We start from the raw sequence: 25,037 nt of genomic DNA, 5'->3' as shown, positions 1-25,037 counted from the left end.
CTTAAGCACCAGCAGTTGTGTTTATCTTAATCGGTGGAAAATATAACCGCAAATGCATGCACAGGGAAGTGATTCGCGGAGTCTGAATCAGCAGTACAGTGATGTGCAAAATTAGGGCTCTGTGCTTTTCTGATTTTCCCCATTCAGACTCATTTTTTTTTCTGACATTAAGCACCATCTGGTGGGGATGGAGAAAAGAAGCACAGGTCAGTGGATCTTGGTGATCAACCCTTTCCTGCCACTAATGAGTCATGTCCCTCTGGCAGGTTTTAATTCCTTTGCTTATCAGATTTCTCATCTGTGCAACGTGAGCTATAGAGTACAGTAATTATAAGAACAACATTGGTTGTGTAACTCCTAGGGGCTTTTACTTTATGGCATTATCTTGGCATTGAGGTTGATATTTTACTTATCCTTGGGCCACAGCTGAGGAAACAGGAGCAGAGGTGACATGTAGCTTGCCCAAGAGCTTGTGCTGGTTGGTGGTGTAGTGGGGACAGACAGTGAACCTGGATGCTAGACTCCTGCATCACCTGCTCAAACCACTGCTCTGAATGGTCAGAGGCAGAGAGCTAAGGTCAGTCAGTAAATGAGGGCCCACTCAGTGCTAGGTACTCAATAGGGGGGTCATCATACATTATATCACAGTGGCTCTTCTGGTCATTATTCTTTTATTTTTTTAAAGAAAGAAATCAAAGACCAGAGTAATGGACTCACTTAATGAGAACCATAATGAAAGCTGAATTCATATCGAGGCTCCTCTGCAAAGTCCACGTTCTCTCCCTTGCTTCATATTGTCGGGTCATATCTTTCCTCTGTGTGGTCATCAGACAGGGGCAGGTGTTGTGGAGGATTGAAATGTTGCTATCTCTCCAGTACCAGCCTCCACCTCATTCTATAGCCATAGCACACTGATATGGAAAAGCCATTATTAATGGCTGCTGCGATGCCAAGAAGTTATTATTGGCATGAAAGGTTCGGTTGTTTTTCACTTACATGTACTGGTCCTTTTAAAATACATTCTCTAATTTGTTTTATGGGAACAATTAAGTATAAAGTTTTATTTTTATTTTTTATTTATTTATTTATTTATTTTTAAGTATAAAGTTTTAATAGGAAGACAACTTTTCTCCTCTGGGGAGTCCAAGAGCCTGTTCCTCAGTGTGGAGTCATTGAAAGTAATGATTTTAGAGCTTTGCAGGCCAGAATGTCAAGTCCAGCCTTCTGTCTTACTCACTGTGGCACTCTGGGCAGACTGTTTAACTTCCCTGAGTTTCAGTCTCTTTGCTATATAGACATAATGGTAGTTCCCTCAAAGATTGCTATAATAATTTAATTAGATAACAAATGAGTAGCATGTGTTCAATAAATTTAATCCCCTTTAATAATTACCTAACAGAAATGTTCAGTTTGTATCTGCTTTTGCTTAATATATTATTTTGGAAAATAACAAAATCAGGGATGTAGGCCTAGGAATACAAGTACACACTCAAACAGTGACCTTTCTTTCCCCTGCTGGATTTTTCCCCGGGGCCTCAAGTTTTAGCCACCATTGACAGGTCAGAGAGGAGGTGGATTCTGATGCGAGGGGCAGTAATTCCCAGGGTGAGAGCAGTAAAATTGGAGTCAGAAAAACAAAGTCCAATCATCGATACTTAACTAACTCTAGGACCTCTACAAAGTATTTAAATTCTCTGTTCTTGTTTTTCTCATCTGTAAAGTAGGAAAAGAAAAAATATCTGTTCTGCTTTGTTTGTAGGTGAAAGCCAAACATATTTCTTTAACTCTTATGATTATACAGGAGGATGCATCTGTCCTTTTTTTCTCCTTATTTCATTTAATCCATAGCAAGGATAGTGTTGCTACAGGCTTATGTCTTCTAATTTGTAATCACCAAGAGATGCTTGAGAACTCTAGGATTCCTATTCTTATGAAGTCTAGCACATTATCAGTTGAGTATCTTCACACTTATTTTAAAGAAATTATTCATCCTCTTTAAATGATACCATGTGATACATTTATTATGTGATATTAACTGTTATTTAAATTTTTAAATATTCTATTCAAGAAATAGCAGTATTCATGCATCAGCCATTAGGAGAGTAATTTTTCTGTAGTCGGTGAGGTTCTGATCTCAACTTTATTCCTCTCTCCTTTAGAACATTTGAATTACATCTTTATGTTGTTTAGGTTTGGGGTGTGTGTGCATGTGTGTGTGGGGGGGTCCCCTTTTTCAGAATCCCATCATTCTTCATTTCAGGCCTTTTGGGAATTGTTATTAAAGAATTTGTAGAATGCAGCTGCCTATTCACAGCACGATGCATTCATCAAAATAAATCCATTTAAAGCGTTCAATTTGTGGATTTGTCCTCCTGATGCACTAAAATAAGAAATGTTAATTTCTTGCAGACTATTACCAGATGATTCTAAATATCTGCCAAACAGGAATGTCTGTTTCCTTGTGAGGAATTTCCATAATAAAATCCTGGCTCCATAGCTGAAAAGGATAGTTTTATATAAACAGAGAAAAACAACAGCAAGTATTTTCCCTAAGGGCACTTTCAGCTACAATTTACCAATACTGCTTAGTTATTTCTGTCTTTTATGCTTTTGTTTTGAAACAACGCAGTTTTACCTGGATGCCCTCCCGGATATTCAGGAATTAGCTCAGTGTGTTGACTGGATCTGCTAAAGGCAAGACCTCCGGAAAATCGGGAGGCTCCACCGCCTCCCCCGCTTCCCTCACCCACATCTCCAGAGGGGAGAAAGGGTTAAGGACTGTTGGAGAATAGCGGGGCGGGGAGGGAGCCCCGAGGAGGCCCGGAGCAGCAGGCCGCGCCTGCAGGTGCAGCTTCCATCAGCGGCGCGGCGCGCGGTGGGCTCTGAGCGCCGCTGTGAATTTGGAGGAGGGACCGCGGCCACCGTCGGGGACCGCCGCGGAGAGGAGTGGGCGTGGCCTGGCCGCTCTGGATGCTTGTTAGGAAAGATGCTGGGTGCTTGTCACTGAGGAGTCAGGGCTGTGTGCGGAGTGTGTGTGTGTCTGTGTGTGCGTGTGATACAGAGAGAGAGAGGAGGGAAGGACGGAGAGCTACTGAGAGACCCAAAGGTGCTGAAGACCTAGACAGCGCTTGGAGAGCCACTCAACATCTTTTGGGGGAGCCTAATAAATGTGAACATGGGGTCTATCACCGGAGCTGTCCTCAAGCTGCTACTTCTGTTATCTACTCAAAATTGGAACAGGGTCATAGCTGGGAATTCCTGTAAGTATACAGCAAATGATTTAAAACTTGCAGTGGTGGTTGTGTGCGTGTGTGTGTGGGGGGCCTCTCTGCAAAACTTTAATTCTGTTGTTTTTATGATTATTATTTGCAACTGGAATTGCTGCAGAGCATATTGCTATAAATGAAGCCTCACTTAAAAATCTTGCAAATATGACTGGCTTTACACATGTCTTTCCTCCTGGTCTGGTCAAAATATGCAAAGTGTCATTTCTTTTTTTGTCCATGAGCAGACACTTATCCTCTCGTCTTTGAATATTCATTGAGAAAGCTCAAGTTCTAGTAAAACATTAAATTAGCATCTTAACCAGGGAATAGCCTGTGAATGTCTTCATTTCTTCCTTTTTAAGGATTACTGAATTTTATTGGAATTATGTCTAACAGGAAAACAACTGGCAGACTTTACATTATGCTGCATTAGCTTAGATTTCTGAAGTTTGCACTGGCAGACTGATAGCTGGCTGCATCTTTAAAATGATGCCGGGCTAATAACTGAAATGCACTGCAGAATTCAGGAGCAAAACTGGTGGAGGTGAACCCCAGTATTAAGAATCGTGCCCTCACTCTCTAAAGATTTAAGTACTCTTGAAAGAGGGGGCTTGATTCCTCCATTTTGCTTAAAGGGAAAACATTCAGGTGATTTTTTTCAAAGTGTTAATTCTTAAAAGTGTTATTTTTAACTTTATATATTTGTGATTGAATAGTCTAAGTTAATTGATTCAGGGAAGATTTATTAAGACCTCATTTCTTATTTAAGTATCATCCAAAATAATTTGGCAGAACTCTCTTCATCCACTTTTCATTAGAGATAGAAAAAGTTTAAAAAGTTATATTTGGCTTAAAAATCCCCAGATGGGAGAATTTTCCCCTCCCCGATGAGTGATAAATAAGCTCTGCACATTCAACTCTTTATCTCTCTCTCTCTCTGATTTAAAAAGAAAAGCTCATTTGCTTTTCCAGAAAGGGCTGTGAGGCCTGTTCAGGAATTTATGTTGTTACTGTATAACCAGGTTTAGGTTTAGGGGATACAAATAAGCCAGGAGTCAGGCATTTGCTATGGCACATCCCTTGAGCACACTAAAGCACTCTGATGTGGAAAAAACATGATAAACAACCTTTCTGGCACAAGTCAAATGTCCATTTACACTGCATGTCTGTGATTTCAGGTTCCCATGCAGTATCAGCTCATTTAATAGCAGAGTGTATCTATCACTGGAAGAAGAGAACATCCCTCAGATGCTGCACTGTGTTTCAGATTCAGTTTTAATTTGGTTGTATAAGAATTCCATGAGACAAGAATATTTGCATATTTTCACCTGGTCAGAATCTTGGAATGCTGTAATAGTAGCATTTGACGAGCGTTGCAACAAACAGACAATAACTAGACAGACACACACACACCCATGCACACAAAGTTTTGTAGAGAAGGTATAAGTAATTCATCGTCCAACTACAGAAGTTCAACAAAAAAGGAAGGCACTAGAGGTCACTCTTACAATGTAAAGCACATCACTTGAAGCATCATTCCCTTCAGAAAAGCAGAGCTTAAGTCTGGCCTAGACACAGTCATGTCTTTCTAAGACACTGCCTGTATTGGGGTTAATAATATATGAATATGATTGCTGTGTATTTGATTGAATGTTTTCTTGAAGTCCAATAAAAGGCAGATTGACATTAAATAGCTTTTTGTTGTTGTTGTTGTTGTTATATATCTTTTTAGTGAAGGGCAGAGGAGCTGCTGAGACCTGAGTAGAGCAGAGCATTCAAGGGTGCTTAGCTTTGGCTGGGCCTCTGACTAACACTTAAAATTTCAACCCTGGCTCTGTATTCTCTCAGCTTTGGTTTGTTTATGATGTAGTTAATGCTCTTCTAAACATTTGAAAAACTTAAAGAACTTATAAAATTTTAAATTATTAGGTATTATTTAAATATTAAAGTTGGAGATCTTGATTACCATATATATTGAGTTGACAGTTCTTAAAGTGTCAAAAATGCAATTAAATGCCCTCATATCATTAAAATTGCATTGAATAATTTCTTGTTAGTATCACTTGTATGATTCGCAATAATATATATTTGAGAAGGAGAAAAATTCATTTCCTAATTTTTGTTTTATTCTTTAATACTTAGTTTTTTTTTTAATTTTTGGAAGGAAGCAAGGTCTACTTACTATGAAGGTGCTTTATATGTTTCATCTTGTTTGAAAGAACAAGTGTATGTGTTTACCAATTAGGCTGCTATTCAGTGTGTGGACAAGTGACCATCAACCAGCACAAGCAGTTTTTTAGATTTTTAAATGTTTTTCAGCATAAGCGCTTTTGAAGTGTTAAAATAGCACCAATAATTCTTCTGGACAAGTCTTCATATTAAAACATGAGTCAATCTTGAATACCAACGTTAAAGTCAGAGAGAACTGAATATAAGTAAAGAAAATTAAAGGTTAGTCTCCCAGGTGAATACAAAGACCTTCTTGCTTTATTTACAGCTGATTCACCATGAGCAAATCTGTTCTCCACTGAGTCAGCCCAAGACTACCCAAGCCTGCCAATGTGAAACCTTTTGTGGGACAGCACTCTAAACCAGGAGTAGCTCAGGGATTAGGTGCACTTTAATTCGAATGTTAGTTGATCTGATTAATCAACATAGTAATAACTTTACATTGGAAGGATTCTATGCAAACACATATACGTGTTCATGTGTATGTGCACGTGTATGTATGTATATAAATCTATAAACCATCAGATGCGTGTGCTCACATTTATTTGGTGGCTCTGCTTACTCCTCACCTGTCTAAAGATGTAATACGTCGAATGGGCCACATTCTTTGCCTACTAGTGCCCTACTTGACACTTCAAAAGAAGTGAACCAGCCCCAAGTCTTTCTTCTCTTTTCTGGTCAAGACAAATTTGTTATTATATTGAGGTGTTCCTTTCACAAAAGTTTAGAGACAGGTCCTCCTGGAAGGGCTTGACTCTTGATACTTTGCACAGACTGTTGGTTTCTTCGCTTGCCTTGCTACCAAGAGATGTGAATTGAGAAGGGAGATATCTGTTTTTATAATTGTGCTTATGGACCTACAGTTTCTTGCTGAACATTAAGATGTTCTGGGGGAGAGGTTGACTCACCACAAAAGAACAGAGCAGGTGTATGTACTAAGGCAAGTAGGAATCTTGCTGTTACTTGTACTCTTGCAGATTATGTGACAAAAGCTTTGTGGCCTCCTACTGAGTCTTACTTTGAAAATATTTAATGCTCATCAAATAGCTTATGAATGACTTAATTAGAAGTTAAGTTCTTTCTTTTATCTAATTGAAAAAAAAAAGGCTTATCTGAGGTCTACCTTGAAAGAAGCATGGAAGGAATATGTTAAAATCAGCAATAGATGAAGATGGCTTGAGTGGATGATCACTCTTGTGGGCTCTGGGATGCAATGTGAATGCAACTGGACAGATTCCCAAATTGTTAAAACTCAACTTTGTAACTCTTTCCTGAAGCTTCCTACTTTTTCTCCTTCTCCCAAGAATTTCTTTCCATGGCAAAAAATAACTAGACTATAATAGTAAAGTATTGATGAAATATAATTGTATGATACAATGCATAAATAGCTGGCCTTTGTACATAAAGCTGAGTGTGCACTTTTCTAACAGTGATACTGATTTGTTTTCTTCAGTTTGGTGGATTATCCTCCTCACTTCTGATTGTGTGCATCTCAGATAATTTCTAATAAGGGCGTCTCCAGCTTTGGAGGTAACATAACTCATAGCCAACAACATGGGGATCAAAAATTTGGCTTTCACAGGGCAGCTTTCACAGTCAGCGAGTAATACTTGCTCTTAGTAATAAACATTATTGTCTTCTAAAATTTTGGAATTTGTATGTATCAGATACAAACATTTCCTTTATGGGACCCAATCTCTATATCAAGATTGAGTTAATTTACCTCTTCAGTGAAAACAAATTAATAGAATTGCATAACATCAATTGTAAGATAATGTAATATTTAGCCCAGAGGTTGGGAAAATAGAGCCCACTGCCTTGTTTTGTAGAGCCTGTGTGCTAAGAATAATCTTTATATTTTTAAATGTTTTAATAAATAAATAAATAAATAAATAAATAAATAAATAAATAAATATTTTGAAAAAATAAAATAATTCTTCATGGCACAAAAAATGATACAAAATTCGAATTTCAGACTTCCATTCCTCTCAATAGTCGACCTGTATGGTAAAAATTTGTACTCAATTATTATTATTATATTTTGCATTTTATCAATAAAATTTTCTCAAAATTGATTTCCCTTTCTTTATATGAAGACTTACATGATATTCTTTATATCTGGCCTTTTATAGAAAAAGTTCATTGACCTTTGATTTAAATAACATGCAATATAATGGTGAGACATAGATAGTATATAGATTACACTGCTCCGATAAAATTTATCCTTAATTATTTAGCACAGAAATACATACTTGGGGAATTGTGGTAGTGAAAGTAATTACTAGGAACTATATAACAGAAGAGACCTTCAAATTACTATCTTCCTCATATATTTCTTCTTAAAGACTTTATTGTTGAGAAATCTTGTTATTTCAGTGGGTGTGAATTATTTGTAATCATTTGTAATGCTTCAGCAGTTTTGGTTGCTAAAAGGGCACCTCCAATCTCAAGTAATCCCGTTAATATAAGAAGTTCAATAAAGTGTATAAGTAATTGTATAAGTAATTGCATCTTAGATATTTTGAATGAAAATTTGGTTGTTATTTTATACTTTCATGAGTGTAAATTATCTCATTGCAACTAATCAGAAACTTGCATTTGGAATCACTGATTGTATGAGGGAGATGATCTTATTGAAATAGTATTCTTGTCCCTATGACTTTTACAGTAGCAGCTTCCTACAAATTCTGAAATTGGAGAACTTTCTAGGGTAAATTAAAAAATGGACTTTCATTTAAGCACTGCCCACTGAGAATTCATAATAATTAAGCAGGTGCCTTTCACCTACTCATGCCAACATAATTAATTTTTATGTAAATGTCTTCTCCATTTGGAGTTGTATTTACTTTTCATTTCCAAGAACTGATCATTGACCTCATTTTATTTACACTACCCTGTTTAATGTAGTTTTTTTTAAATTTAAGTTAAAAATATGGTGGAATATAACACTTTACAAATTATTTTCATTGAAATTCCATTGTAACTTTTTTCCCCAAAGCAAATAGCCATGTGTTAAAATATTTTATTTTTCATAATTTTGTTTTTAATGGCTCAGCTCTAATGAAATTTCTGTCTTATCAAAAAACCAATTTCCAAATCAAAGACAACCAAGGACAGTCTTGTAGAACTTACTGAAATGTGACTTGCTCTGGGTGTCAACAGAACTATAGTGGGCTTCATGACTATCCACTGTGAAGAGATGATAAGGGACGGTGACACTGCTGTTACATGGCTCTGAATTTTTTTCACAATAGAGTATAAGTCTTGCTTTATAGATATCTATTTTTCTCAATTTGATACCATATTTAGAATTTGAATTGCTTTTACCTCAGATAAATCAATATTAGGGCCTTAATATTGTCAACTAATGAATCCCATGACCTATAGGTTGCTGGTTGGTCAGTTTATCTAAGTCTTCTACTCTCCTTTTAAAATCTCTGTATTTCCTTCTTAGTGATTGAAAGTTCACAGATGGGCCCAGCTCCTGAAAACAGTGGAAAGAGTAGTAAAAGCTTATCCAACATTGTTATGTACATCCCAGATATATGTATTCAGATTGGTAGTGAATATCTCTTTGAAATATTAAATAATGTAGGGTTTGTTCTGATTTTTTTCAGTGGGCTGGTATTTCAATTCTTGTTTAGCTTAATTTTTTTTTCATTTTTATTGATTCAGAAATTTTGGCTTCAAAAACCTGCTTAGTATTTGTCTAGAGTCATTGTTATTTTTCAAGACAAGTATGATAAGGAAGGGGAGACCTGTTGCAGAATATTTGCTTAAAATATGATGTATTTCAAGAATTAACTACATGCATGTGGTGAAATGAGCTGTGTTGTATTGGTGGTGGAGTGAATTCTCATGAAATATATGGATAATTGTTTTGATGGGTATTTCAGTTAGGAACTTTTAGAAATATTCCTTAACAAACAGATCTTTTTTTTTTTTAAGATTTTATGTATGTATGTGTGTATGTATTTATTTTATTTATTCATGAGAGAGAGAGAGAGAGAGGCAGAGACATGGGCAGAGAGAGAAGCAGGCCCCATGCAAGGAGCCCGATGTGGGACTCGATCCCGGGACTCCAGGATCATGCCCTGGGCCAAAGGCAAGCCCTCAACAGCTAAGCCACCAGGTGTCCCACAAACATATCTTTAAAAACAGGTCTTGAATTTTCGGATTAAATGTTAAGGTCACTTAAAAAGGAAAATCTCAGAAAGAGAAGTAAATGCTCCAAACTAAACACAGACAGCTATGGAGCTTTGGAGACTTTGTGATTATCTCTGAAAGTCCTTCTTAAAGGAAGAATGAACTCATCAAAAAGCTTCAATTAACTAAATAAACTTAAATGAAATTATTTACCGTAGAGATTAATATTGTAATTTGAAGGTTTTCTTAGGGTTTTAAAAAAAAGACTTAAAATTTCTTGAGAAATAATAGTTTACCCATAACTCTAAATTATAGTAAATTGTATTTCTAAATAACAGAAGTGTCATTGATCATTGGATTATCTTGACTGCTTTTTGGGGAAATTTTGATGTCTAAGGTTTCAAGACTCAAATTTCTTCAATGAGTTCTAAAGCTGTAGTGGTCTGTGTGCTTCAGTTAGGTATACATATATAAATGTATGCATATGTAATTTTTACTTTATATTCTAGAACCTGCTTTCCTTGTTTTTTAGTCTATGAATTTAGACCTTCTACAAAGCTGATTTCTCCAGGGTCCATTTAGTAAAGACCAAATCTGATATGCTACTGCATAAGTAAGGTTATTTTTGTTTCCCAACTGATTTCTGAAGGATAAAGTTTTTGTCAAAATGTCTTTTGCTAAGGTATTCAGGTACTACGTATTATTATGTACCATGTACAGTATTATGTAATGGTACATTCTTTGTACATGTAAAATCTATTGCAAATTACCATTATTGCTTCCATTCTTTTGAGGAAAATTGGTATTTGGAAGAGGAAGAATATGTGTTTGGTTTGAGGGTTTTTTTTTTCCCCTCCAATGAATTTTTGTCATGGTTCATGGAAAAGTGGTACTCTGGTAATAAAATCAAAGCTATAGCATAACAGGAGGTAAAAGTGGGTCTGTTTATGTTACAGTTAATGAGTCATTCCAATGTAATAATTGGGAAAGTGAGTGAAGCTTGAAAACATTTGACATTTTAAGTAGTTTAAAATTAGTAACTATAAAAGTTTTTAATGCCAGAAGTATTTAATAGAGCAGTAATGAAATTTACCTCTAAGGTTTTTAAATCACAAAGGAAAAAACGGTGTGATATGTATCAGTTGGCTATAGCTCTAATTACTTTTTTTATTAAGTACCTCTCATTACTTGACAGTGCTCTAGAATAAGAGATTATGTGCTTCTAAATCATAAAAGACATATTTGTTTTTGTAACCATTCCCCCTCCCCCCCCGGCAATTATGGTACTTACAACTGAGATCATAGGTTGATACTAGTTTAGAAATAGCATGTAAATATATAAATTGACCTGCCTTCCTATAATTGTGTATATTGTATACTTTCAAAACAAACTATAACCTATAATCTTATTGACTTACTCTGCAGTTATAACTTTAGATTTTTAAAAAATACCCCTTGAATAAGGACACTGATAAACTTTTTGGAATTGTTCTCAAGTCGGTAGGTGTCTAGATGACGTTGAATAGACATCTGAAATGAATTGCTCACACCCAAGAGCCCCACAGTTTCCTACCAACATGACCTTTTCTCTCTCTATCAGACCCAAGAGAGAGATTTTGGGGAAAATTTGAGAAAGTTAAATTTCTCTCTGGGCTAATAGCTGTGCTCTAAGAGTTTGAAAAAAAAAATCTATCTACAGATACATATCTTCAAGACATCTTTAGTTTTCAAAGATAATGAGAAGTATTTGCCTTTTAAAATATATTGATCAGCAAATAGCCAAACAGAAGGAAAGAGCTAAATTGAAAATGGTCTATAAGGGAAATGAGTTGATGAGATGAAATTGTCATATTGTGTGTGGGTGCATGGATGTGCACATGTGTGCTCCTGTGCATATGTTGGAAGATACTGTTGGTGGGAATTGGGAATGGTCCATATTGGTAGAGAAATAGAAAACATTGCCTCTGGGTGGCACATTTTTAATAAGTAGTATTGGAATTATGTCGTGTTGCTACCATACCAGAATAATCTTTGGTATGGTTTTAAAGCAGTATGTGGGACTAAAAATAGCAAGAGGTCTTTCTGGATCCAATTTAAACTCATCCCAAACAGAGGGACAATGTTGCCCTTTTATGATCCCAGAGTGCTTTATTTTTTAGGATATGACTTGGAGATCTAAGGGTTCCCCAACACTTAGCTTCTAGCCAGTCCCAGGTTACTAGTCTTTCTGAACGTGTTAACGAAGGCAGAAAATGGCTGGAGAGATTTTGGCTTAAACACCACTAGATAAATTGAAGTTAGAATATAACTCTCAAAGACAATGCAGTAAAGTGACACTGGTATCAAGAGAAGGGCATTATAAGCAAAGTTTAACATTGTTCACATCATTCACTTTTATTTCTCAATTTTGGCTGATTTTGAACAAAAAGAATCTATCTCCAAGGCGGGAAGCTGCATGAAAGCTTAGCAATCCTCATAATTAAGGGTTTATAATACATATTTACATTTGCCATGTTTTAGATGTTTAGGACTTAATTAAAAGAACATTGCTGAAATAAAAACAATTCTATCTTAAGTGGTGGTGAGGGAATTCTGTGCAAGGTTATAAAGCTGCTCCGATAGGCTCTTTTGTTCCATTGTGTATATGATTTCTGTGCTTATTTGAAGCGTTGTGCTTTAACATGGAGCCTGTATTATAATCCTGTTAAGAAAACATCAGGTGCCTGTAAAATGCCATAACATAATCTTTTAAGTATCATAAGATATGTAGCCTTTCCTAAAACAAAAGAGAGGATGATTTGGGAAAGGAAGCAGTTAAGAAAGCAAAGAGCAAACACTGAAGACAAACACTTGGTTTCTTAAACTCATAGCATCCTATAGGACCTAATCACAAAACAGAACACAGTGAAAGAAAATATTTCATAGCCAAATATCTATTGGAGAAATGGAAAAAGTAGGCCAATAAAAATCTGATGTAGAATTTTAGGTACTAAGAATAAAATGATGATCCCAATAATTTGCTATGCTTGACATATAAAACTGAGCCATTTACTGGTGTGGCCTTGTAAATGACCACATTCATTTCTTGAAAGTCTTGCTATGTGCTTGCCTGTGGAATGGTTTCTTTCCCTCTCTGTCTCTCTATGTATACAGATGATTGCACTATGAAATTGATTAGCATGAGAAGAACGTATGTAGTAGTATTAATCATGAAAACATTCTCCAGAGAAGATGCTTTTAGTTCTCTGATTTTCTGAGTTAGCAAAATTGAGCCTTGATCATTTTCCTTTTTTCCTTCTCCTGGATATGAGGATGATCTGGTTGTGGCATCTGTCATCTTAGGGATTGCCAGGGTTGATTTGGCTGGTAGGACCAGTGTGGCAGCTGTCTCCTTCTTCCCTCACGACTTCCTGTGACTTCCAGTCCTTCCGTTCCATATCATGCATGATTTTTAAATACAACACATATTATTGTATTTTTAGGGAAGCCTGCCATAATGCATTGATATCTTTAATCAATTTGTGAGATTTTATCAAAAAAGAAGGTAACTCCTGCCTTTGTAGCTCTATCTCATTGCTAGGTGCTTTCAACAGTAAGTTCAGCCTTATTAACACAGCAAGCATCTTCCTCCTGTGTATCTGGTGATCACTTCATGGGTGTCTTCCTCACAATGTTCCTCCTCATGTCCTCTGGCCTCTATCATCTGGCCTTTACATCTGCTGTTCCCTTTGCCTGATGGCCATCAATCACTTCTCTCTAAATCCTCCTGGAAAACGTCTACCTAAAGCAAGCCTGACTTCCTTGCTCTATGGAGTCTTAACTGATCAAACCATCTCAACTGTCACCGTCTTGGCAGATACTCTGTAGCACCTTGAGTGTTCGCCTGTTCCTGCCCTGATCATAGACTCTCAAACTGTATTTTTAGAGAATATGTCTCCTTTACAAAACGGTGAAATCTTTGAAAGGCAGAGGTATTATTTTAATCATTTCTGTGTCTGCAACACCTGGCACAGTGCCTGGAGAAAAGAAGATATTCAGGAAATTTGAAAAGAATACACCAAAAGGTGGCTTATCTATATTTTTTCAGTTGAAACACCAAAAAGAGAAGAGATGAATAGAATCAGGCTAAACTGGAGCACATGTGTGTTATTTTAATAATTAAAATTATTTTTATTTAAGGGACCACTTATTTTTTGCTTTTTTTAAAAAAAACTTTTTTTGGATTTTGTATTTATCTCTATTATATTTCATTTAGATAGGGTACTTTATTCTGGACTGTCATAATCCATACTATCATGGCCAACTGGCTCTTATTGGCTCTTTCCCTCCCTTACCCTCTTTGTATATGTAGCAGATATACTTTGATAGGCCAGTATCTCCCATCATGTTTGCACTAAGGGCCTTCAGTGGACAGGCAAACACAAAACACATCATGAGTATAAGGTTGGAAGCGCATCTGCTCCTGTCCAGACCCTCCTTGCGCCTCTCCATCTCTGCAGCACCTGCCAGGTGATGACCTCAGTTTTGAAGCTTTAGTGCAAAGTTGTCTCCACATTCTGGAAAGAAATCTTTGTCTTTTTCACGTATCTTGGTCTTCAGTTCCTTTATGTTGGCTTGTTTTTTATATTTTCCCATTTGAAGCCTTTTTCCCTTACAGAGGGTAGAAAAAAATGAAATTATTCTCTATTTCTTAAATTTTCATCGTTAACTTTATAAAGGGTATAATCACAGCTTTCTTACTCTTCTCTTGCCTACAAATGGGCAAAACTTTTCTTCATTGCTTTTAGCTATTTCTTAAGCATTTATGGGTTCCAAACTTTTATTTTCCTCTTTGAATTGTACACATATTCTTTTTGTTAATTTTCTATAAATTTTTATCACTCTTTTTGGATTCCTGTCATGTTTTTTTACTTCTTAATGTGTACCTTTGTGATTTTCATTGCCCAAATTGTAGGGTTTATAGCTTTCTGCATATGCTGACATATGTTATCATTCATATTGACAAATACTCCTTTTACTTTGGGCTCTGTGGACTCTAAGGTGGTGGAGGCAGACATTATTATCATTATTTTACAAACTAGGAATTGGAAATTTAGGAGGAATTTCCAAATCTGCTGAGTAAGGAAGAATAGAGCTAAAGGCTTGGAGCCAATTTCAGTGATGTTAAATCCATTGCTCTTTGAATTGGAATATACTCATCTTCTCCATGAGCCTTTGAAATCACCTCCTCCGAGTATTAGAACCCACACATGCCTGTTCTCAAGGTTCTGTCTCTGGCATGTTAAGTTATAAGGTGACATGTGAACTTTCTTCCAAGAATTCTATCACTTACATTTTATTAACAAGCTCTTCCTTACTCTTCAGAGTGAAGTGTCAAACATCATTGGAAAAATAACTGTAAAATATCCTCCTCTGAACGTCCATTGACTCCCCTTGGTACCAGAGACCTACCCACGCAGTCTAAATTCCTCATTTGAGTCAACAGTTCCAAGCACAGGTTACAAGGGACTGAAAAAGCTCAAATCACCAAGAAAAACCAACTCCTTTCTGCAAGATTGCAACACTTTGTGACCCGGGCATTCTTCCCATGTTGTTTCTTTCTCTGTTAAACACCTCTTCCTGTCCATTCTCTTCTCCATTCCCTTTGGGTGTTATATTAGTCTGTGAGGGCTGCCATAACAAATGCCACAGGCTGGGAGGCTTAAACAACAGAAATTTATTTTCTCACTGTGCTAGAGGCTGGAGCTCAAAGATCAGAATGCCAGCAGGGTTGGTTTCTGTGAAGATTTTCTTCCTGGCTTGCAGATGGCCATCTTCTTACTATCCCCTCGCATGACCTTTTTCTCTGTGTGCAGAGAGAGAGATCTCTGCTGTCTCTTTCTCTAAGATACCAGTCCCATCCCACTCTGAGGGCCTGTCCCACAAAGGCCCTACTTTATGATCATATATAACCTTAATTACTTTCTTAAAGTCCCTGTCTCCAAATATAATCACATTGAAGGTTAAGTCTACAGCATATGAATTTTGAGATAGGGAGCACAATTCAGTCCATAATGAGTGCTCTCCCTGTCTCAACTTCCTCAGTCTTCTTTTGATATTTGGGAGAATTTTTGAAAGCTTAAAAGCAGATATGTTGCTTTTACTGACTGAAGCACATCAGGTGAGTGAAGTCATCTTCCAGTTGAATCCCTCCTCCCTGCCATTGATAGGATGATGCACAGGTGTGCTCATCTGTTAGCTTCTGCTGCCTGGTTGCCATGGTTGCTAGTTACCACCGCCCTATCTCTTCAGTGTTTCTTTCCTTTTATCTGCACCTGGTGCTCTCCACCTGTCTCCACCTGAGAGTTTCTGATATCCCTTAGAGGAATGCATTTTAGAGACACCAAAGAATGCCTTTCTATCATTTCACAGTGGTTTTATAACTTTGAAGCAAGTCATTTTCTTTGCCTGCATTATTATTTTCTAAATTCTTCTTCCAGCAAGTCTTAGAGATCTACAGAATGATAATTTACTTTCCTTTATTAAAATCACCTCTTTATTTATCACCCACACTCCCACAGCTTTTATCATAAATATTATTTTATCCCAACCAAGCTCTAGTTGTGTTGTGATTTGCCCTGTGTGTTTCTCATGTCCTCTTCTCAAAAGTTGATTTTGCAGTTTATTTTCTCTGGTGCTTTTCCTCTTTCTATTTGCAAATCTCGGCACACAGATTCTTCCTTTTCTTCCTGTGATCCTTCTACGTCTAGCCACAAACAAACAAACAAGCCATAAATAAAATGAACAAACAACCATGATTCTAATAACTTCCTTAAATTCAATTTAAAATTTCTCTAATTTTGAATTTGTAGAATGCCCTCTAGTATTGGGAACTGGAACAGATGTTTGCCATACATTATTTCACTCAATCTTAACACAGCATCTGTTCGCACCCAGTCTTTCTTCTTATGGGTGTTTTTCCATCCTCTCCAGTGCATTTCTCTTGTGGCTAAATAGTCCTTGTATTTATCTTTTTTAATGGTTCATAATAATCTATCAAGTGGATGCACTCTTATTTAAACATTCCTCTATTTTGAACCAACTGATTGTTCATTGATTTATTTTTAAATTTTCCCGTCTACCAGTATCTGCTTGTACTAGTATATGGTGATCTTCAGAGTCTTATAATTCTCTAAGATCACAGTATCTTAAGCCATTTACAAATGTCAGTATCTCAATGTGTTCAATGTCTTGTCCCACTCTGTCTGGCAAAAATCTAAATTTCTTTTGGAAGGAGAAATTTAAAGCAATAGCTGTCTTACATACTTTCCTTTCCTGCTCAGGGATTTATAACACTTAAAGATGGTTCTATGTCTCTTCTAGCAGTATCATTTGTTCAAGCATGGATCAGAGGAGGTGGGTAGAGATTGCCACGTCTGACAGATCTCAGAAGCGCATCTGTCACCCTGCAGGAAACCTGCTCACTCATCAATTGGTCCTGTCAGTTATACACACCGCTGTCTCATCTCTGCAGCCCTCAGCAGCACCACCAATCATCCCTACATGTGTCCCTCTCAGGAGCTCCATGCCATGGGCCTCCGATGTGCTACTGCGAACGTAGGTTTGTGGTTGTAACCATGAGCCTAGTGTTTTCTCCAGAAGGCATGAGTCACTATTTATGGAAGGAACCTCTTAACTGCCATTTCACCCACCCCTCACCCCCCCACCCCCGGTACTGATTTGATATCCTTCCGGTGTCTTAAGAATTTTGTCTTTCTTTTTAAAAACCTTATGATTTCTTCCATCTTTTTGAGAAAAATTTCAACGTCATGGAAACAGACTAGTATTCCTCAGTATGTTTATTCCCTCTGAAAATCAGGGAAAGCAACCTATATTTAATGAAGATCAAAATGAAAAAGAAAACATTTCAGATTTACAATTTTGAATGAGAACTGTTTCCATTGCTAAACCAACACCTGTACTTGAGCCAATCTTCCGGAGAGAAGATTGGATTCTGTGAAATACCTGATGTGTCTTGGAATGGGGCTCCTCATTAATCCCAACCCATTTCTAAAAAAGAAAAGTATCAGAGGCATTAAGGGCACTTTGTGCTTCACTCTTTCTCCAGCTGTTGACCCCTATTCATCTAGCCCAGTTCTATTTATAGTATGCCTGAGGCTCTTGAAATTTCCTTCTTACTTTGTATAAGCAGTATACTATACCTTTAAATATTTGCTCTATCAAGCAAAGCAATGAGACCCCCATTTTAATGATATTTTCTTTGATATAACAACATTAATGAGATGCTTTCTAATTCCCTTCTTATCCTCCTGATTACACAGGTAAAAAATATTAAGGGAAAGTGATTTAGTACGGCATTAATTAATTGGTCTAAAATGAATTTCTTCTTAATTTGTACAATAAATTTGTTAGGTGGACGTCTGTGACTCTGCACTTAAGGCAGTCTCTCACAAAGTATACCTTCATAGTTTTATAGCTTGGAACTAATTGGATATTGTTGAAAATAAATGTATTTAATCCCATATTTCATATGCTTGGCAAAAAACCAGATGAAATACTATAAGCAAATATTTAAACTTAGAGTTGAAATTTATTGCTTTTCCTAGAATGAACTTTTTTTTTTTTTAATTAAAAGACACAATTGATGCCCAGGACCAAATGGAACATTTTTAATGGAGTGTTTGAACTGAGAGTTGTGATCAGTTTTGCACTTTACATTCAATAGATGTTTCTTAAGCTATCCATTCTTCTAATAGCAAGAGATACAAACAGAGTAAGTCCCTGCCTGTCTACCCAGTTGCCATTTCAAGAATCTGCTAATTTCTAAACAGGCTTCTGAAGTGATGTACAGAAAAAGAAATATCAGAGTTACCCTGGGGTTTCTAGATTTTGGCGGTTGGATAAGCAAATTATCCATCCATCCACTCAGCCTCAGAAACAACTCCATGTGAGTTTCTTGTTCTAGTCCGGATAGTGGTGATATAAATCCCTGCATTCAGGGAACCAAAACCAAATGGAGAAGACAGAAAGATATGCTTTACAGTAACTAAATAAAAGGCAGACCGTGATACATACTGCACTTCAATCTAGATTCCTGATGTAATGCCATTCTGATTTATTTGGTAAACTCTTGTTTACCACTCTTGTGCTTCCTCTCATGTGCTTTAAAAATCAATAAATGACCAGTAATACTGCTAGAGTTGATATAAGATGAATTTTTGTGTTTTTTACTGACTTTGAGTTGATAGTTTGGAAATTTATCCCAACAAATTGCACTGGGTGAATATGTTCCATGTTAAATGAACCCTGAAATTGCATGCTTTGGGATCCTGGTTATTTTTCAGTTGGCACTGATGATTCAGAGGATTATACCTAAGAAAGAAATACTAGTTAAATATATTATAAAAATTCTTGGTGAAATAATGTTTACAATCCCTGGATGTATTTGGTTTCCTGCAATTACTCTTCCCAGGGTTGCATGATTGTTCCTTCAGTCTATTAAAGCATTCCACACCCTTGTAATTTCTGAGGCCTCTTGGGGTTTCATCTTACACTGCTCATTTTATTCATTTATTCACTCAACAAATATTTAGTGTGCTACCTATCATTACACATGTCTTCAGCATCAATGGTTTTGAAATGTTAAAATGGTCACAATCAGTAACTTCTAGCCAACAATTGAAAATAGAAGTTTTGACTCCCAGATATATATGCTTTTGAAATCATATTTTATGTCTAGGTTTTGCTTTTCTTTATGACAAAATGTACAGTATTGTCTAGGATGCTAATAGGGTGACCACTTTCATTACAGACCATGTGCTTATTGCTGTTCTGGCCTATAGCTCAGCTCTGCCACTTTCTGATCCTATAGAAAACATAGCACAATGTTAGAGGCAAGGCATATATGGTTATAGGGAGAGTGCCAGAGAGAGCTATTTCTTGAAGGGGGAATAGGAGAACCAGGAAGGAAAAGAGGGGAGAAGCACATTCTAGTGAGAATGAGCCCCACAAAAGCCTGGAGCATCTGAAGGCACCACTAGTAGTGCAGGAGGGCTGGCTGAGGATGAGGAATGGCAGCAGATAAAACTAAAGAAATAGTCATGAAGCAGTTATGGGAAGTCCTAAACATTTTATCTCTAAGGGTCATCTTAATATTATATGTATTATGTGCACGTGTGACATTGATTATATTCATACTTTGTAAAGTTAAAACTCCTAGTAATATGAAGGATGGGAATGACAAGAGAAGGACAAGGCAATGGCATCTAATCTGGAAACATAGAAAGCAGATATTTAACTGATGAAATAATTCATGTAAGAAGTAATGAGAGCTACGGAATAACCCACATGGGGACAGTGGCAATAAGAAGCAGGCAACAGACTTGTTCCATGTGAACATGCAAGGCTGACGGAATGCCGTGACTGATGGAAAGCAGAGCTACTCAGAGCAAGAAGGGGTCAATTCCAGCTGGTGGTTTTTATTTTGTTTTATTATAAATGTGTTTATATTCCAGAAAGTGTAATATGCTATTCCTGTGTACCTGCTTTCTTCCCGATTAAGGAATTTTAAGTATCTTATTTGTTCCTGTTTTTTTTTTTTTTCCTATTCTCTTCTTCAACCTGCCTACAAAGGATCATATTGAAATTTTCTTGAGATTGTGTATGATATGTATAATGCAGTATTTTCCAAAGATCTGTGCCATGGTGACATATTGAATAAAATCTTTCTGAGATAAGGCTCATACAAAATACTTTCTGGCGTCACACATGGCTGCATTTTAATGAAGTCTTTTACTTTTGGCAGGAACAAGAATATCTCCTGAATTGAAGGTTTCATGGACTATTCTTCTCTGTGACTGATAACTATGATGTTTTCTTGTCCCCCTCTCAGATACCTTACCCCTGCCCCACCCATCTGGCGTGGATAGTAGAGATTCAATACTTGCCTCTTAGGAGAAAAGAATGAATTCCTATAGTTGGGTCTTTTAAATCCTTGTGGTAAATACATTCTGGGTTGAAATATCTATCACTTAATGTGTGAAAAGAGGATGCAGATAAAATAGAAGAGCGAAAGTTGATTAAAATTTTCTAATGTGCTCTTCAAGTTATGTTCGGTTTAATTAAACATTTACCCAGTGCTTGCGCTGTTGAAGTGTGCGCTAGAAAACAGGCAAAAATGCATAGACTCTGCTCTCAAAATGGAAGAGATTATTTATTCTATTTTTTATATGCTCCGTCATTTTGAACCCATTTCATTTGCTATATCTAAGGATTCAGATGCCAGAGGTGAATTCTGTTGAATAGTTGACCGTATCTGATATATTCCAGGCATTGAGAAGAGCTCAGGTAACTGCCCCTCTAGAGAGCTTCCATTCTCCAGTGTTCTATGAGATTTAAAAAGCTATGACAAGAAGCATTTGAGGCTTTGAATGGCCCTCCAGTGGCAACTACTACATTTCTAAAATATGCCCCTGGACATGTCCAGCTATGAAGAAAAACCTGGAAGGTTTTTACTCGACAAAGTTGTCAAGAAATAACCTTTACTGATGTATAAGTGAACTCAGAGGATTTACTAAAAATAAAAAAAGAAACTTTTCTCTTAAAAAGTGTTTTAATATTTTAAACATCCAAATTTCAGGTCCAACAAAACCAGCAACTGGTCTTTAGAAAGCTATTTCAATTGATGATCCTATTTAGCTAACTCTTCTTGGCCGTTTAGATTTCAGCATTGGTAATAAACTATTATTTAATTTAAATATTGCTTAAAACCAGCAAACATATATTCAGAATTCTAATAGGGAGGAATGTGCCCTGCCAATATAAATTATCTACATTGCAAACAGCTTGAGGTATTGAATGAGCTATACTAAAAGATGATTATTTATATTTATTTTTATTCAATCACAATAATATATTTGATTTATTTTGTTGTAGCTCTAAAAAACAAAAAAGGACCTGTTCTTCCAGATGTGCATATTATGAGTTAATTTACAATGGAAATTAAATCTTTATTACTAAAGAATGAGATAGGAAGTTTATAGGAAGGTCTTGTAATCCATCACTTAAACTTCCCTCAACTTAATTGAAATATATATTCTCAGGCTTTGAAGTAGTTGGTTGTTATCTCTTACATTTTTCAACATTTACTAAACAAAAAAGAAGCCTCCAAATTTATGATCAATCCATTTATTGATCAATAGATAGATAAGCTTTCACTCTATTCATGGTTATATGTAAATCCTCCAGCATGCTGTTTTCAGGTCACTTTACCCAAGAACTCCAAAAGCTTGCCCTTTATGATTTTGTCTGGCACTTGGAAGATATCAAAATGTCTCCTTTAAATATTTAATATTATTATTAAATATTTCCTTAATATTATTTGTACTGTAAGACCTGATAAATCAGATACTAATTTAGAAGCCAAAAATCATGTCTGCTATTCTATCCCCTCATCTTTGTATCAGATGCCTCATCTTTTTCTGATAACCCACAGCTAGGAACCCTATGAGACATTTTTCTCTGCTGCCTTCATGCATCTATGCAAGTTGTCACATATTACTGCTTCTTTGTCTTTCAGTGTCCTTATGGCCACCTTTGATTTTACTGTCACAGCCAGAAGCATGGAGCCTTTCCAACTACACCATGGGGTTGAACATATAGACAGGGATGAAAGCATGGAGCACAGAATTTCACTGTATTAATTATTGTGCAAGAGTCTTATACAGGGTGCCAAGAGGACACTTGAGCCTAAGGAGGTCATCCAGTGGCTCCTTGTGTGAAGGAGATTCCAAGCTGATGGTCTTGCACTGGCATAGGGCAGTGAACCAGAACAGAACTGCTAGTTTAATCAAAATGTGATCATCAAATTTAACCCAAATATAATGGTCTTGGACATTCATATGAAGGGTTAATAGCACAGGAGGAAGTAGAATTGAAGATGAGTTTAGAGTGAATGTTCCAGGTTTTATGGAGAGCAATTAGATTATTTATTATTATTAGATTATTTTGATTATTCCATTCATGTGTGGAGGGTTAGGGTGGGAGGAGGGCAGTGCTGAGAAGCAGCCAGAGCGTTAATACTAGCCTAAATTCTCAACCTCCAAGTGGAGAAATTTATTAGAATGTGAAATTGAGGCAGAAAGCCAGTGAGTGTAGTGACCACATCCTGGAAGTAATGGAGGCTGCAGCCATATAAAGCTCTCCAAGGGCTCAACTGCCTACAGGGATACTGGCCAACTGAGTTGCTAACCATCTCCAAGAGGACCACTTTTATAAGTTTTCTGATATGCAGACCCTCAGGATCTCTTACCAAGGAAAGGAATGGAGCAAAAAGCTGGTAGAGATTTTTAATTTCATTTATCACAATGTTTTATCTTCAAAAAGGTTGAGTAAGCCAAATTTTTGCAAATGATGTCTGGAGTATCACTGATGCACATTTAAAGAAATGTCACCACAAAGAATATGTTCCATTGTCCTTAATCCAAAGAAGCTTACCTATCCCATATCCTGTCCTTTTAGGACAACGTATCCAGTGTACCTTGCTCCAGTAACTCATTAAGGGTTCGAGCAATAGAGTGGGAGAGTTGTGCTGGCAGGGTAACGTAGTCATTCAAAGTAAAGGCACTGAATGGCCAAAAGTAAGAAGCCCAAAGCCTTCAGCCAGAAATTTAAATTCCTGACCTTCAAGTCCACATCTAGAAAATGGAGACAATGTTTTCCTCACAGGATTCTTGTAAGGATTTAATGTGGCTGGGATGTAGCATACAATATATGTAACTAGTACTGTTCTTAGCATTTTTCACTAGAGGGCTCCAGTTAAAATATCATTGGTACATTGGCACAGATCAGTTCATTGTAGGAATGCCTTAGCTTCTCAACATGAAGATGTAGTAGATTAGATGCTATGACATGTGTCAGGGATATACCTGAGTGATGGGTCGAGAAGACATCTTTTATATTGGAGAGGTGAGGGTAGGAACAAGTAAACAAATACTGGGTCAGCAGCATTTTGTAGGAACTGACATGAAAGTGATAACTTACATCTACAACATCAAAGTAAAAGCTATACATTATTCTACTTCCAGAGAAGTGTGAGTAGAAGTATATAAATAATTAGCTTAAAAAAAGAGAAGCATTTTTTTTTTTTTTTTAAGAGAAACATTTTGAATGACGCTGTTGAGTTTTGTTTTATGCTAGGAGAGTTACCAGTTTTAAGGCATAGTAGTCTTTTATTTATTTGTTTATTTATTTATTTATTTATTTATTTAATTATTTATTTAATTTTTATATTTATTTTTTAATTATTATTTTTTCATGGTAGTCTTTTATTTATTTATTTTAAAGATTTTATTTATTTGTTCATGAGAAACACAGAAAGAGAGGCAGAGACAAAGGCAGAGGAAGGAGAAGCAGGCTCCCTGCAAGGAGCCCGATGTGGGACTTGATCCTCGAACTCCAGGATCAGGCCCTGAGCCAAAGGCAGACGCTCAACCGCTGAGACACCCTCATGGCAGTCTTTTAAAATAAAATGATGTATCATGGTCACTTAAGATACCATCAGCATATTCAAAGTTCCAAGGATAATTTTAAGCCAGTAATTTAACTTCTAAAGTCAAAGGGCCACTATGCAAAGATTTTTTAAAAGATCATGTTTTGATGCCCAAAGTAGATCATGGTAGGATATGCAAAGGAATGGAAACATGTGTTTTATTTTTTTAATAATTTCTAATCTAATTTGGGACATAGTACCTACATCTAAGATAACAGTAACAACTAACATAGTGGGGTTTGTAAGTAATATGTGAACTCAGACACACTGAAAGACCTGGAAGTAAATGAGTCTCCAGTATTTGGTATAAGGAATGTTATCAGGATGTTGGAAGGGTTACGATAGTTTTAGAAAGAGATGAAAGACATAGAAACACTGAGGGTGCATCCTATGGTCTCCTCTAAGGCTTGGAGTCTTCTCCAGACTCACATGTGTGTTAGCAGAGTTTAGCTTCTTGAGAGTTGAGGCCCTTGATTGTCTAGCTTGTTGTCAGTCTGGGCCTGTTCTGAGCCCCTAGCAGCCATTGCTTACTGTATGGCCCTCTCCACAACATGGCGGTTTGCTCCTTCAAGGCTGAGGGGAGTAGTTTTACCCACCCATGATTCATGTCTCTCTGACTTGTGTCTTTGATTTTTAGGACTTTTTGAAGGGCTCCCCTGATTAGGTCATGTCCACCCAAATTAATCTCCCTTTTGAGTAACTAAAAACAACTAAATTAGGGATCTTAATTAACATTTGCAAAATACCTTTTGCCATTTAATACAATATAATCATAGGAATGATGTCCCATTGTATTCACAGATTTTGCCTGTGCTCAAGGGGAGAAGGTTATATGAAGTGTCTGTCAC

At 36.6% G+C, this 25,037-nt stretch overlaps 1 protein-coding gene across 1 annotated transcript in view; it reads left to right on the top strand.

The window, feature by feature from the left end:
• The first annotated feature begins 2,783 nt into the window (after nt 1-2,783).
• The window catches only part of CNTNAP4 (contactin associated protein family member 4), a 241,399-nt gene continuing 219,145 nt past the window's right edge, over nt 2,784-25,037 (top strand). The window contains exon 1 of the mRNA XM_025426897.3: nt 2,784-3,260. Coding sequence (XP_025282682.3) covers nt 3,176-3,260 — 85 coding nt within the window. The 5' untranslated portion in view covers nt 2,784-3,175. The remainder of the gene's footprint in view (nt 3,261-25,037) is intronic.

The sequence above is a fragment of the Canis lupus genome, chromosome 5, assembly GCF_003254725.2.
Source record: "Canis lupus dingo isolate Sandy chromosome 5, ASM325472v2, whole genome shotgun sequence".
Classification (NCBI taxonomy): domain Eukaryota; kingdom Metazoa; phylum Chordata; class Mammalia; order Carnivora; family Canidae; genus Canis; species Canis lupus.
Note: the sequence above shows the minus strand (reverse complement) of the source record. Positions and strands in the feature narration are given on the sequence as shown.